General features: G+C 48.2%; 1 protein-coding gene across 3 annotated transcripts in view; it reads left to right on the forward strand.

The window, feature by feature from the left end:
• Nucleotides 1-16,025, forward strand: part of GRAMD1B (GRAM domain containing 1B) — a 156,898-nt gene that overhangs the window by 54,654 nt on the left and 86,219 nt on the right. The window contains exon 1 of one of the 3 annotated variants that reach the window (XM_053928105.2): nucleotides 12,709-15,119. The exons of the other annotated variants lie outside the window; for them this stretch is intronic. Within the exon in view, the coding sequence (XP_053784080.1) occupies nucleotides 15,097-15,119 (23 nt within the window). The 5' untranslated portion in view covers nucleotides 12,709-15,096. Of the gene's footprint in view, nucleotides 1-12,708; nucleotides 15,120-16,025 lie in introns of those variants that run through there. 3 annotated transcript variants of the gene reach the window in all.

Here is a 16,025-nt window from a genome sequence, read left to right on the forward strand (position 1 = left end):
CTCTCACCCAGCAGCAGATGCTGGCCGTGGGATTGGCGAGGAGTGTGTCTCTGAGTGGCAGGTGCTGCTGCTGTTCCCTCCCACCGCTCGTCTGATGCCCCAATGGAAGCACGGGTCTGGGTGCCTCCTGCGAATGGTGCTACGGTGCTGTGTTGTGTGGACCCCATAGGTGCACTAGAGGGCGTTCCTGAGATAGGTTTCTGATCTCCGTTGAATCCTGCTTACAATTTGCAATTTGTTTTTCTGTGCCTTTTTCCAAACAAGAAGCTTGAGCCACTGAGAGTGGATGGGGGACCTAAGGGTGCCCTGTGTGTAAGCCCCAACCCCAGCCCCTGTATGCAGGGAGAGACCTGTAGTTTTCCAGAGTATCTCAGCCCTTGGGTTGAGGGCCTACCTTTTTGGCCAAGTGGCTGGGTCTCCTTTCTCTCAGAGATGCAAGACTGGACTGGGCTTAGAATTCTGGAGCAGGTTGGATATCCTGTGTGTGTATGGATGGGAAGATGAGGTAGGAGGCCAAGGAGCAATGATGCTGAGGGACACGTCTCTGGGAATCACAGAACTAGGTTCTTGGCTCCTTTCTCCTACTCCCACATGCTGTGTGATTTGATCCAAGTTATTTAACCTCTCTGGGCTTTCATCTCCTAGGCTGCACATTGGTGAAAATTACATGCATCTGTTGTTTTAATTAGCTGAGATCTGTCAAATTTGCAGAAAGGAGTTGCAAAGAGACAAATCAAATGAGAACAGGCCTCCCTGGACTCCTAGACTCCCTGACTCACTCCCTCTTTCCTGCCTCGGTCCCCACTTCCCCTCTCTTTTCAGTCCTTCCACACACATTTGAGTACCAGCTGTGAGCACAAGCAGCACCAGGTGCAGTGCTCCTTGGTGGTGCACAGGGGCAGCCATGGGAGCAGGTGTCTGACTGTGTTTGGATCCAAAACCGTTTGCTCCAGGTGCTGTCTGTGATGTTGAGTGTCATTTCTCACCAGGCTTACTTACTCTCTTACAAAGCTGCCACTCAACTAGCTCTTGAAGTTTTAAGTGGTTTGAGATCAACCAACTGGCTCTCAAGGGGAGGCAGTGATGAGTGCTCTGGGAAAGAGTGGTTCAGGGGGATTGAGGAGCTATTCTGCAGTGAGTTTGGATGGCTGCATTTATGTTTGCATTTGCATATGGGGTAGAAACAGAGATGGCTTTCTTTTTCTCAGCCCTTGCCATCCCTCCTTCCAGACTGCAGATTATCCAATCAGGGGTGGAGTCACACCTTGGAGCTGGACCATTCCTGAGACTAGCATTTGCTCCCAGGGTCTTGACCTCAGAGGGGATCTGACTGGCCACCGAAATGGATGCATTTAACCCCAGCACTGTAATTCTTTTTCTTTGACCTTCTGTAGCCCAAACCCTTTGGAGGGAGTTCAGTCCGTGTTTCAGCCTGGGCCAGTGAACCATTTAGGGCCTCAGGTGCACTTTAGGAGAGGGTCCACCAGCCTCTGTCATTTGTGGGCAGAGTTATGTATCTCTGTGCGTCTTCTGGGAAGAGTATTCATGGCTCTCATTAGATCTCCATTAAGTGACTGAGATGCTCCCACAAAGACCCAGTTTGCATTTTGCAGCCCAGGTACAAAGAGAACCTGCGTGTGTGGCCGATGTGCTGAATCCGATCATGTGTAAATGCAGTGGAAGTGCTGAGTAAACAATCCTATTGTGACTCATTGGTGAGTCATTTACATGCGATGTGGATATCATTCTTTTAATGTCCAAATACATGTACATGCATCCCCCTTACCTAAGCCTTTCCCCTTTTATTTCTGAGGTACTCTTCCCAGAATTCCTCTTAAACCCCAATGAGTTGAGTTCAGTTACCTGAGGATGAGGTAGCTTTTGGTCAGGTGTGCTCACTGGATGGTGACGTTGTCCCTTCAGAGTGCGCAGTGGCCGGGGCAGGGCTGTAGGCAAGGACTTCGCCTCCTGGAGTCTGGCAGGGCACTGCACGGTGCTCCCTTTTTTTAAGGTTACAGTTTCAGACTTGGGTCCATCTGATGTCCTGACATGACTGTGTTAAGATAAGTAGGTGGAGCCCTGACCAATGTGGCTCAGTGGGTTGGGCATCGTCCTACAAACCGAAAAGTCTCCTGTTCGATTCCTGGTCAGGGCACATGCCTGGGTTGTGGGTTCAGTCCCTGGTTAGGGAGTGTGTGAGAGGCAAGTGGCCATGTTTCTGTCACACATGGATGTTTCTCTCCCTTTGTGTCTTCCTCCCTTCTCCTCTACCTAAAAATAAATAAATAAAATCTTTTAAAAAAAGATATATAGATGATAAATTATGTCCTGAGGGTTTCTGTTTCAACCTTGAGAAAGAGGTTGATAGCATTCATTAATTCACTCATTTAGTGAATATATTCCCATATGGGGGTTTTATTTTTTTATTGATTTTTTAAAAGATTTTATTTATTTATTTTTAGAGAGATGGGAAGGGAAGGACAAAGAGAGGGAGAGAAACATCAGCTGGTTGCCTCTCATATGTCCCCAACCAGGGACCTTGTCCACAATCCAAGCATGTGCCCTGACTGGGAATCAAACCAGCAACCTTTTGGTTTGCAGGCCAGTGCTCAACCCACTGAGCCACACCAGTCAGGGCAGCCATATGGAGGTTTTGGATGGACAGCACTCAATCCCTGTGAACAAATTGCTCATGGACCTTGGGGGAGCCCAGTGAGTAAAGTTATGAAGGCACCAGGTAATAAGGGTTGTAACCGAAGGTCAAGTCACCACAGAAGCACAAAAGATCTGATGTTGCCTGCACAAGCAGCAGGGCTTTCTAAGGAAGACGGGAGAACGTGTGAGAAATGAACATGTGAGAATGTGACGTGAGAACAGAAGTGTGGGTGGGAGTTTATCAGGCGGACAGAGAAGAGAGGTGGTCTAGTTATGATCTGGAGTTGGACATACCTGGGTTCACATGTTGGCACTGCCACTCTCTGGTGTAGTGAACTTGAGTGAGTCATCTTGGCCTTTCCTAGTCTCAGTTTGCTCATCTGTAAATAAGGGTGATACTATCGACCTTAAAGGATTGTTGTGAGGATTAAGTGAAGTAACTTCGGTGAAAGCGCCTGGCACACCACAGGCACAAGAGGAGTGAGGGAGGAGAAGGGGGCGGCACAAACATGGCGCAGTCCGGGTCACTACAGGTCGTCAGGCCTGACTTGCAGGTAGGACATGCGTGGATGACCAGATGAATCGGTAGATGCACGCAGGCACTGACACACTGTGACAGCCTCGTACGGAAAAAGTGCTTCCCCAAAAAAGTCCTGGTAGTGGAAAGTGCAGGTCCGTGCCCACTGGCTACACGGTAGGCAGTAATTGAAAGTGTTCCCGTTTTGTGCCCTCTCTGACACTGTTTTTTACAGGTCTGTCTTTCCCGCTGGACTATATGCTTTTAAGGACAGGGGTCATGTGTTTTGGTTTTTTAAGCCACAAAACCAGTAGCATCTGGCATATTAGTTGGTATGTAATAGATACTCAATAAATATTTGGTGAATGAACAAACAGGAGAGGTAATTACAGCTGCAAACCTTAGACTTGAAAGGCAGATAAAAGCTGATAGCAGGAAACAGACTCTAATTACATTTAGGGAGCTAGAATTGATGTGACTCCTACATCATCAATTGGAGGTGGCAGGGGAGGAGCGAAGGATGAATTCCAGGTGTCTGGCTGGGTGAAGTAGTTGTTGGCGGTGCTGTCTATTGAGGTAGTCACCGGAGGTCAGAGGCGGAAGGAGATGTGGAGGGCAATGACGACTCCATGTGTCCATGCCAGCTTGGAGGGGCCCGTGAGGCATCTCGGTAAAGGGGTTCAGGAGCAACTGGAAATATGGGTCTGAGGTTAGGCAAGTGGTAATAGCTGTACATGTACATTTGGGAAGCACAGGCATCTCTCCAAGAGGTTGTTACAGCACTCCAGACTAATCTAGGTCATCGAAAGAAAAAAACTGTGACTGTGTGGGGATGCGTGTTGGCTGGATTTAGTGTGGTGGCCGTTTCCCAATGTGCAGTCGACCCTTGAGCGACTGGGCGTGAGGGGTGTCGACACAACCCCCACCTCACCCTGCACAGCTCAAAATCTGCTTATGACTTTTTACTTCCCCAAAACATAACTTCCGAAAGGCCTAATGTTGACCAGAAGGAAGCCTTACCACTAACGTAAACACTCACTTAACACATATTTTGTGTGTTATATGTATTATATACTGCATTCATACAATAAAGTCTGCTAGAGAAAAAATGTTATTAAGAAATTCATAAGGAAGAGAAAATACTTTTATGGTACTGTGTGTGTACACACACACACACACACACACACACACACACACACACACAGAGGGTCTGGCACAAATAACGCCCCTTTTTATTACAAAGACTTTTATTACAAAATCATGAGCATGTAATGCTGTAACATAACAACATCACACTCAAGCACGCCATATGGCATTTCAGGTGATGTTCGAATTGCTGTCCATCTCGTGTGAGACACTCACGTACCCTACCAACCCCACTCAAGCAAGCCTTACTTCTGCCGGACCCTGTATATGTCTTCAAAAAATTTATATTTAAGTGGACTGTGCAGTTTAAACCCATAGCGGTAGACATACATCAAAACACCGTGCTATACACCTAAACTAATTCAGTGTTGCATATGCCAAGTATATCTGAACTGGAAAAAAAGACAAGGCCTGGAACCCCTGTGGTCCAGGTGACCCCCCAGCAGCTGCGGCCGAGGCTTCCCCACAGTGGGTGTGAGCAGGACTTCTTCACAGGGGGTCGGAGCTTGTGGATTTTGTACAGAAATTGGAAATGGTTAGTGGATGGAAACAGAATGGCCAGATATGTATTTTACTTATAAAAGGTAACTAAACTAAACTAAAATATAAACTTACCACCACCATTATTCATATTTAAAGCATGCTTTAACACAGAATTTAAAAGGACATGTTATCAGACATTAAAAATTCAGTATATTTAGTTTTTGAAACTTACCAGGTTCATTTTTCTTCATTGTTCACAGATCCATGCAAAAACTTCATCATGGTATGCACCAGCACTTGGGTGCCCCCAAGTCCTCAAAGGTAGCTGGTGGCTTAGTGTGGACAGCCACCGGACCATTTACTGAGGTGCTCTAGTCAGACAGGTGGTACCTGAGCTCTCAGGTTTACTCATGATTATGCCAGGCTTGTTATGGCGGTTGTGATGTTAAGAGAACATAGTAGGTATGGGGATATCGTTTAGCATTTTTTTCAACCTTAGGGTGTGATGAGAAAAGGTCCTGATGATAGGCAATGAAACATCAAAATCCGCCCGATTGGCTGCAGTCTGCTCCATCCAAGTGAACCTGCCTTTATTGGCAGTGATGGTAGCAATATGTGCCGAAGGCACCACGGCTAGATACCTGTATGCAACTATAGGAAGTTCTTGAAAGGATGACAAACATTGGACCCTTTTTCTGGGTAACTCTTTTGTGTTACTAATCAAAAGTAAGGATCCCAGACCGACTTGGTATAGGTTAGCTGAGAATATTCACCATTACTCACTAGTTGATGGAAAAATTGGCACACTGACTACCACTTATGCTCATTTGGAAGGCAGAGGTACTCTGTCCAGCTTCTCTGAGCCTCTCCTTGTAGGCCTTGTTGCTTTCAAGTGTATGTTTGCATTATTGAATCTAACTACTTAATGTCCATCTCTTACTGTTCTTTCCAGACTAAGCTTCTAGAGATCGGGGAGGATATTGGATTTATTGTTGAAATATCAGCAATATGATTGATTTGCATGGGGCATGAACATATTAGGCACCCAGTAAGGATAGTTATGGTTGGGTAAATAAATAGCTGATTGATCTAACAGAAATATCACCAAATAAAATTACAAAAATACCCCCAACAAAACGTTATTCAGGTGAAGGAGCAAAGGTAGATCAGGAGGCATAGAAATGGAGCCTGTTCTTGCAGTAGAGAGTGGGGGATGGTGGACACTCGTTGGGAATATCCATAATAATGGTTAAATGTACTGGGCACATGCAGGTGTTACCTCACGGTGCTGTGCCATTAACCCCTCCTGACCACCTCATGAGTTGTTGTCATCGTCACCTTTTTATAGGTGGAGCCCAGGCTCAGAGAAATGCAGCCGCTTGCTGGAGGTCACGCAGCTGCTAAGCAGGGATTTGGACTCTAGGCTAATTTCAGAATCCCGGTGCTGCAGCACAGCACACGCCTCTGGGACTGGGGTCCGGCCCTCGCCAGTTAAGAGTGCAGTCGTTCTAGCCTTGTCACATTAGCAAGCAGTTCCTGTGCCAGCAACCGATTCTTGTTGTGTCCTTGGCCCGGAGACTTCCACTGTCGACATCAGTTAGCACTTAGTTCATCTGCTCATTAATGGCAGTTCTTCTCCGTAACTTAGTTGAGAAAGGAGAACTCTGCATTTGGTGGGAGGAGAGCAAGAGGAAACAGCTGTCTGTGGCCCTGCCGGTGCTCCCTCCCTAACAACCTGAGTTTATGAGCACCCTCCTGGGCCCCCAACACCATCCGTCACCCTGATTTTCTCCTGAGAATCAACCAGGAGGAGCAGTGGGGTATTAGAAGTCTGCCTTGTTCTTCCATCTGGCAAGAGAGATGTTCCGTTTGTCGGGCATGTAATTAGAATGAGTGAGATTGGGTGTTCTCCTCTCCTAGTCGGTGGGGTTTCTCTGAGGTGTAGGCACCTTTCCTGACAGGAGAGCTTTCACCTCCCAGGGGCTGCCCTCTGTCTAGCAGAGTTGTGATCCAGGACACACTGATGAGGAGACCGTCAGATAAACCAGCTCTGAGTCAGGTAGTCAAGTGTTCAGGGAGCTGCCAGTGATTTTTTTTAAAAAATTTATTGATTTATTTTTAGAGAGAGGGGAAGGGAGGGAGAAAGAAAGGGAGAGAAACATCAATGTGTGAGAGAAACATCGATGTGTGAGAGAAACATTGATTGGTTGCCTCTCACATGCACCCCAACCAGGGACTACACCTGTAACCCAGTTATGTGCTGACCAGAAACAAGTGACCCTTTGGGTTTGCAGGATGATGCCCAACCCGCTGAGCCCCACCATCAGGGCATGCAAGTAGTGATGTGGGGATGAAGGAGAAGATGGGATAGTGGCAGGGTGTCTTCTTTGGGGTTTTCATTGCCAAGCATGAAGAAGCCTCCAAGAAGAAGGGCTGTCCAGAGCTCCTTCAACAGGGAGAGGGGGATAGCTCGGCTGGCTTCAGCCTGAGGTGAGCGAGGGAGGTAACTCTATCCTGGTTCCCAAGCTAGAGAGAGGTGAGGACTTCATGGTAACCAGGCATAGGGCTTTGCCTTCTGGCTTTTCCTCTCTCCTCCAACTTCCACCTCATGTCAGGCTAGGAGCAGTTCCTAGTAGCTGTGGGGTGTGGGTTTAGGAATACCTCACAGGGATGCACAGGAGACCACTTGAAACTCTAGAGTGAACAGACAGCCATCTGCAGAAGCCCCTGGCCACCTCCAGTGTGTGTCAGTAAAATAACCGGGGGTGAAGGAAGCCTACTGAAGCTTGGCTTTGACCTTGCCTGTCCTGTCCGTTGCCTGAAGGAACATTCTGGATTAGCAGATTGTGAAGGAGCAGCAAACAAGGATGGGGGTGGTAAGCCTGTCCATGGTTTTTTTTGTTTTGTTTTGTTTTGTTTTGTTTTGTTTTTTAACTCCAGCACCCTAAGTAAATCCCTGGGGTCATAGAGGCAGAAGAAGCATTCCCGAAATGAACAGAATCTCTCAGGCTTTCCACACAAGCCTCTCAGCCTCTGCTAGCTCTGTAGCCTCTGCCCCCCCTTCCCTCCCCTGCCTCTTCCTCTGGGCAGCAGATGAAAGGTGGGCCTGGAGGGCGGGGTGTGCACGGGTCCCTAAGGTAGGGGTGGGCTAGGAGGGCTGGGGGCTCCCAGCGGGGAGCGGGGTGGGGGGGGGGGCTGACACAGATGCACAGACCAGAAGGCAAGGGCAGTGCCTGCAGCCATACCATCACCCCAGAGCCAGTGACTAATAGCCGCAGAGGGTGGGGAGATGTGGCGGGGAGGGGAGACAGGAGTGGTGGAGAGCACCTGATCGGTAGTGGCTCTGGGGCTCTGGCCATCTGCTGTCCCCGCACACAGGCTCTATTGGCTGCAGTTGGGAATCTGGGAGCAGATTCTGGCTGGAGGACGAAGAGGAGGCTTGTTGCTAAAATGGAGTGTTTATAGGAGGCTGCTCCCTCCCCCGCTGCCCTCTGGAGCTTCCTGACCTCCAAAATGCTCCTTAAATATAACACTCTCGCGCCTGCCACTCCCCTGACTGAGCCGGGAGCTTGACTCTCCGCACTCCCCAGCCTGACTGCAGCAGTGCTCTGGCCCAGTTTGCAGCTCCACCTGGGCTCCAGCTCTGCTGGGGAGGCCTGCACCCTGCCTGGTGCTGCAGCTCCACTCCTCGGGAGCTGGGCAGAGGGCCTGCACAGGACTCAGGGACCTGAGAGAGAAAGAGAGCCTCAGGCATCATGTCCTCTGGGCTCTTCTCTCCAGATTTGTTCCCAGTGACTGCCCAAGGTCAAGAGGAGGCTGGAGCTGGTGTGGAAAGAGGGAAGTGAGCGTGAGAAGGGCAGCTTCTGCCTGGGTTCAGGACCCAGGCCTTGGGTGTCTGCAGAGGAGGCCTCCAGCAGGGAGCGCTGCGTGAAAGACTCTCTCCCCATTCTAGTCCCTTCTTAAGGAGGAGGCAAAATCCTGTTCTACGTGGATTGGGAGGGGAATAGCAGCAGGGCGTGTCAGACCTCAAGGCCAAGACAAGGTCAAAGCAGCTAAAATCGAAAAGGAACTTTTCCAACGTTCATTCCAAACCCAGTGGCATTGGGAAGAAACCATTGTAAGGAGAAGCTGGGAGCCATACAGACCAAACTTAGGGAAATCCAGCCTTGTCCACACGAGGAGCTTTTGAATGTCCCAAGTCTGGGAAGGTACCACCACCCTACACTTTCCTCAGGTCTGCTCACAAAACCCAAAGGAGGCTGGTGTTGGGTGTTGGCTAAGTACTAGGTTTATCTTTCAATTGTTTCTGCTAAATAGATACAAAGATTATTTATAAAATATCAAATATGTGTAAAGTAGACTGAAAGAAGAGACAACAAACACGGTGTACTTCTCACCTATCCTGCTGACCCCTTATCTCCCCACCAGCCAAAGGTGCCCTTTCTGAACGTTGAGTCTGTGGTCCCCTTGATTTTCATTTTATGGAGACAGATACAGTATCCATGGGGGGTACTTTCTAAGATCCCCCCATGAAAGCCCAGGATCGTGACTAGTACTGAACCCTGTATATACTATGTTTTTTCCATCGAATATGCCCCATCTTTTCATTTTATGGCCCATCTTTGTCATATCCGCATCGCCAGCATCAGAGCCCTTGAACTTTAATGCCATTACTCAGTAAAATAAGGGTGACTTGAATACAAGCACCACAGTACCGTGCGGTTGATGTGATGCCTGGTGGCCAACGCGTGGGCCTCACAGACAGCGAGGCTATACTGGACAAAGGGGTGATTCTTGTCCCAGGCAGGTCAGAGCAGGATGGTACGAAATTTCGTCATTCTTCTCAGAATGGCATGTAACTTATATGTGTGAGTTGTTTATTTCTGGAACTTTCCAGTTGATATTTTTGGACCACAGTTGACCAAGGGTAACTGAATCGTGGAAAGCGAAACTGTGGATAAGGAACTACTGTATCGATATGGATATAAAAGTGTCTGTCTATTATCAATGTAAGAAACATTCAAATATGTAGAGAATTTTTGTGAATTTATTGGAGCCAAACTGACAGCAATTGCTGGGGACCAAAAACCACCACTGAGAGAGAAAATGCTCCAGAAAATGGCAGTTATGCACCTTATTTTGTAGATTACAATCAAAGGAGAAGGCATTAAGGGAGTTTGATGAAACCCATTGGTGGAGTTTCATCTAACCCACAGGAAATCCACTAGGAGGAGGGAGGAAGCGAAGGGGGAATGCTCTGGGATTGGATAAAAAGTAAAATGATGGACACACAGGTGGGCAGAGCATAGTTAACACTCAACCATTAACACATGAGAATAATCACACCAAGGGGATTTGTGGTCTCTGCTCTGGTGACAATGCCTTGAGGGGTCCAGAAAAAGGAAAATCACTTTGTTAACTGCAAATAGGCTTGTTTATCTGGTATGTTGTCCTAGATGCAAAAGGACAACAGACAAGCTTAGTGAAGTTGAAGACTGACCTTTGTCAGGGAGAAATACCACTCTGGGACATAACTACCCGCCACGAACCACTTTTAGTTCGACAGTTTCCATCTCAGACCATCCTTAGTGGTTACTTTAGGTCTCTGAGTTTGTAAGGCCACCACACAGGCCTCTGAGCTTGTCAGGTGTAGTGTGTGGCCCCTTCTTTGCCACATGATCTAGTCTGTCTGTCATTTTATGTTTGTTCTGTACGTGGAATCATACTGCATGCATTCTTCTTTGATTTGCAGTCAGTGGGGAACAGCCTGTGAGGTGTTAGGGGATGTAGTTCGTAACCATTACTACATGATACCAAATAGTTTTCTTAGGAAGTTGAACCAGAAAGCACTTCCTGTAGCTCCTTTTCAACCTTAGTATTGTAAGACCTTCTAATTTGTGCCTGTTACATGGCCAGGATGAGATGGCATCTTGTTGGAATTTGAATTTGCAGTTTCCTGAGTACCAGTGAAGTTAAGCACCTTTTAATATACTTATTGATTATTTTCTCTTCTGAAAGTGCTGATCCAAATCATTGGTCTATTTTTCTAGTTTTCTTCCTTTTTCTCATTGATTTTCAGAAGTTTAAGGTATATTTTGTGAACAATTGCTTTTTCAATTACGTATGCTATAAATATCTTCTCCCAGAAAAGCCGTGCCTTTTCTGTTTATGATCAATTTTGATGATCAGACAGTCTTCATGAATCAGTCTTCTCCTTCTGTGCATTGTTTTTTTTGTGTGAATTTTCAGTAAATAATCGGGCAGCAATCTGTGTGAGGATTAGTTTGTAATCACGATTTATTGGGGGAGATTGTTTTTCCTCCTTCCGTCACTGCTGAGGTCAAGGACAGGCCGATTTCCTTTCAGGTCCTCAGTGGCATTTCTGAGTTTCTTTCAAGTGTGTTTTTAGGGTGATGGCAGCCAGCCGGCTTGCTTTCCCAGACCTCCTCCTATGCCGGCCACAGCAGTGGCTGTGGGCGTGGTCCTCACCCATCTTGTCCTGTGATAGGCGGGGAGAACCAAAGCCCATTTCCCGGGCTCTGAGGATGCTCTCTCTAGAAAATGCACTGAATTTCTGTCCTCACTAAATGTGTGGCCTCTACATATTTCTTGTTTAGATAAGATTTTGATAGCTCACCACACATTTGAAATGATGTTTTTCTTTCTTTTTTTTTAAATATTTTATTTATTTCTTTTTTAGAGAGAGGGGAAGGGAAGGAGAAAGAGAGGGCGAGAAACATCAATATGTGGTTGCTCCTCATGAGCTCCACACAGGGGACCTGGCCCACAACCCAGGCATGTGCCTTGACTGGGAATCGAACCTGCAACCTTTTAGTGTGCAGGCCTACACTCAATCCACTGAGCTATACCAGCCAGGGCTGATGTCTTTCTTTCTAAGAGTTTTATTTTATCCAGTATTTCTAGTTGTTTTTAGCAAGAAGGTCCATCAGGATATTTCATCTGCCATACTGCCAGAAATGGAAGACTTCAGAATTTACGTTTTTTCTAAAAATTCTTGCCCTTCCTAAAAGAAGAAGATCAAGGAGCAGCCAGATTGCAGAGTGAGGCAGAGCAGAAGAATTGAGTGCACCTGCCTGGTCATTAATCTATAGCCACCCAGAGTAATCTCGAGTTAGGTCAGTACTGGCAATTTACCTGTTGGGAACTTCTAAACCACACAGAACAGACTGCCCACTATGAGAACAGGAAGAGGGAAAATGCATTAAACGGGGACTGTTCCTTCACTTTGGTCTTACTCTTTAATGTACTTCAGGGAGAGACAGTGACCCCTTGGCTCTTCAAAGCCTTGTTTAGGTTGTATTTTGAGTTTTTCTTTGTGGATACCCCAGTGCAATCAGGTTCTAGAGCCTTGTGAAACCCTGGATGCAGAAACGAGAGCCAAGCCGAGTTCAAGGTAGATGATTGTCTCCCGACCAGTGAGGCTCCTCCTTTTCCTTCCCTTTCACCTGTCTCACACTGACGCTTCGGCCAGTCACATATCAGTGATGGAAGCAACAGCCAGCATGATTAGTCTTTCACAGGTTGCCTGGATTCTTTTTGCCGTGGGAGCATATGAGCCCTTGTAAATCAGCTTGTCTGGTAGAGAACATTTTCTGGTAAGCATACATGATGATGAAGACACAGGGTTTTGGAGTTGGACATGCTTGTATTGAAATCCCGAGCTTGCAGCTTGCTGGCTTTTTGGCAGTAGGCAAATCAAGGCACTACACTCGTTAGCTTTCAGCTGCAAATAATGAAAGTCACTGCTGTATAATGTTGAGGTGCGGATTAAATGTGATGATGCAAGTAGAATACTTAGAATGATGCCTGGTAGAATAAGCTCACAACAGATTCTTACTAATAGTTGCAAAGGAGAGTGGGTTTTTTTTAAGAATGGGTAAAGAGTAAAAGCTAAAGAACTTTAACATGTACAACAATGTGTTTCTAATGTAATTGTTGGAAAACTTTGTCCAGGTTTCCTGCGTTTCCTGTGATTGGAGCAGTGGATGCAGCAGGATGAGGATATTTTCAACTACTTGGAATACCCAAGTGACATTTGTCTAGCAGGGGTGTCCAACCTGTGGCCCATGGGCTGTGTGTAGCCCAGGGTGGCTACGAATGTGGCCCAACACAAAATCGTAAATTTACTTAAAACACTGTGAGATTGTTTTGTGATTACGTATCACAATGTATTTAATGTGTGGCCCAAGACAACTTTCTTCCAGTGTGGCCCAGAGATGCCAAAAGGTTGGACACCCTGGTCCAGAGACTGGATCACAGGACCTGGGAGGTCAGTTGAGTGGCTTATCTAGGTCACAAAAGAGAACTCTATGCACTTTTGGTTATCTATTACATCTTTACAATACCTGTGCTGAAAGGATGGCCTGGCTCAAGGCTCAAGGAGCCTTGAAAACATGACCACGGATTATTTAGAAGTCTTGAAAGTGTTTCTATGTTTTCTGGCACCGGAGCTGAGGATGCAGGGGAATTCCACAGCCCAGTACTGCTTGGGGGTACATCTCTGAAAGCTCAGGATACCTTAAAGAGTATTTCTGCTGGACCAGCTGAACACTAGAGAGAGAATGCAGTGCTTTAATTAGGTTTGAGTAAGATCACTTCAATGAAGCACTTGCTTATAGTACCTCTGCTGTATGCAAGCCTTCCCGGTCAGCAGGGAGATGGAGCTGACCAAGATACATAGTCCCCCCTGCCTTCATGGAGTTTGCCATCTCAAAAGAGGAAGGCAGATGATAAGCAAGGTGTTACAGGTACTCTGAGTGTCACCAGCTGGGGTTTGCGCCCTGGTTTTTCTTAAAAGTATTACTTTAGAGGGTCTGGTATGGATGCCATGCATGCAAACCGTGCACTTGTCTGTTGGTCGCTTTGGGGCAAGTTGCAGGGTCAAGGCTCATTATGGTTCAGTTGACGGTTGCTATTTCATAACTAATCCCCTCTTTGTTCCTCCTCACCCATCTGCATTACTGACCCAGATAGTATGCAATCTAGGGGAGGACAGACAAAAGCGACCAAATAGCCTGGGAAATTGTTGGGGCTGGAATTCCTTCCTGGGTCCCCAGCGGGAGGAATTAAGAGGAACCGTTTCCACCTTCCCCATGAATTGTATGTTTGAGTTGAAGTTGCAAGTCTAGTCCTTCCTCACTTGATGCTGTGCCTGGTTTGCATTTTCAGGAGCCTGGCACTGGTGATAAAATGTTTAAATCCTACACCCAGCCAGTGGCTACCTTAAAAAGATCCCTGGCCTCAGGTGACTGGGGGGGTGGGCGTGTGGGGGGAGCAGCTTTGCCACCATAAGTTGCTGCCTCATCACACACTCCAGAAGTCGGCCAGGTAATTTCCCCAATAGGGGAAGAGAGCTGTGTGCTGTGAACTGCAACGCAGCCACGCTGGCCCCGCCCTGCTGGGAAAGGGCGAGGAATCTATTTAAGGTGGTCTTGTGCTTGCAGCTCGCCCGCCTCACGACACCTAGACACCCCCCCACCCAGCCTTTCTGCTCTGCTCAGCTTTGGATTCCCAGGTTTGCTGAGGGCCTGGGACAAGGCTCCCCTCCTCTCCGGTGGATGTCCCTGGGCTTTTAACCCTTTGGTGGATGCCCACGGAAGTGCTTATCTTCAGATATTCCTGCCCCTCTCCCCTTCCTCCTCGGGAACTGTATTGCTTACCTACCCTCCCCCTGACTTTCTGTCCCATCCTGGGACAAAACATGTGCTATGTCTTTAAGTGGGCGGAAGTGGCTGGCAGTGCTTTGCTTGGGTACTGCATTGATTAGGAGATTACATGGAGCTGCGGGAGCTGCCGCCTGGGGGAAGAGAGGTGCAGCTTCTGCTAGGTTTTCACTCTCCCCCGGGGCTCTCCTTGGGTTCTCTGAGCTGGCATGCGGTGAGGGTGGGTGGCCGGCCTGCCCGTGGAAGCAACTCCAGGGCTCTTTGGCAGCCCTGCAAGCATTACCCATCCTCATCAGAATCTGGCAGTGGCAGCAGCAGCTCAGCCAGGCGGCTCCGGCCCTGGCTGGGTTTGAAGAAGCTGCCCTTGGCTTCCTAGCCCAGCAGCGTTCAGCTGGGAAGGGGGGCAGAAGGGGACGCAGCAGCAGTTCTGGCTGCCGCTTTCTCTCTCTCTCTCTCTCTCTCTCTCTCTTCTTTCTTTCTCTGTGTTCAAGTCGCATTACATGGGATTCTGTTCTTTGGGGACTTCGTCATCTTTTCAAATATGTCCTGGGACCTCTGGAGCTGTAACAGGGATGCTAAAGACACGGTCAGTGGATTATCGAGACTGTACTGATGAAAGGATTCAAGCTCTCCTGGTAAGTGGAGGAGGGATAAGGCACCTTCCTCTTCAACCCGTGTTCCCACAGCATCCTCAGGAGTCTCCTTCAGACAGGGCTGGCTCCCTGGATCGATATTGAGGGGCCACAGACTACGAAGTTGAGTGCCCCTCTCCAGCTCACCCCAGCTCTCCGTACCACAGTATCTTCTACCAGCATCTCCCCTGGGGGTTGGTGGAAGTAGGGGGGCTGTGCAGCGAACCAAACTGCAGCTAAAGAGTCTCTAACTTTGAGGGGCATGGGATGGTGCCCCCTGAGGGAACTGGGTAAAGAAAGACCGCTTTCACGCGGGCCTGTGTGTCGCACCAGGCTGGGGGTGCCGTGCTCTATCCCCAACCCCAGAGAGGGGTCTCTCCCAGCTGACTCCTCAGGGCACCTTCACCCCTGTGGGCAGTTTCTGGCCAATCAGAGGCTTTTCTGTCTGAGCAGAGTCTTGAAAGGGCCAGGCTGCAACCTCCAGCCTGGCTGGAGTGCAAAGGAGAGCAGGGCGGCCACCACCCGCACGGACCATAGCTTGGGGCTGTGCAGGCACCTCTTCCTGGGCTTCACGTTGAAAATTTGAGCCACGTCATGCTTGACGTGAGGTGGCCGTATTCCAGCCACAGTGTTGGTCGGAATACATTTACCTTCCATTTTGAAGGTAAAACCTTTACTTCTCCTTCTTCTCCTTTCAATCAAATAGGTAGGTAAGTTGGCTTTTTCTCTGCTTGAGAAATGAGGTTTTGCTTGGAAAACTTTGTCAGACCAGGGCCACGGCTCTCCCTGCTGGGCACCTTGTGTAGCTCGGGAGACAGGGCCCTGGGCTGAGGATGGAGCATCTCTCGTTGAAGGCGGAGGTGGTGGGAGGAGGAGAAAGAGCTTGGGAGAACTCCCTGCAGTGCCTTC

This window comes from Desmodus rotundus, chromosome 7 (genome assembly GCF_022682495.2).
Source record: "Desmodus rotundus isolate HL8 chromosome 7, HLdesRot8A.1, whole genome shotgun sequence".
NCBI classification, from domain to species: domain Eukaryota; kingdom Metazoa; phylum Chordata; class Mammalia; order Chiroptera; family Phyllostomidae; genus Desmodus; species Desmodus rotundus.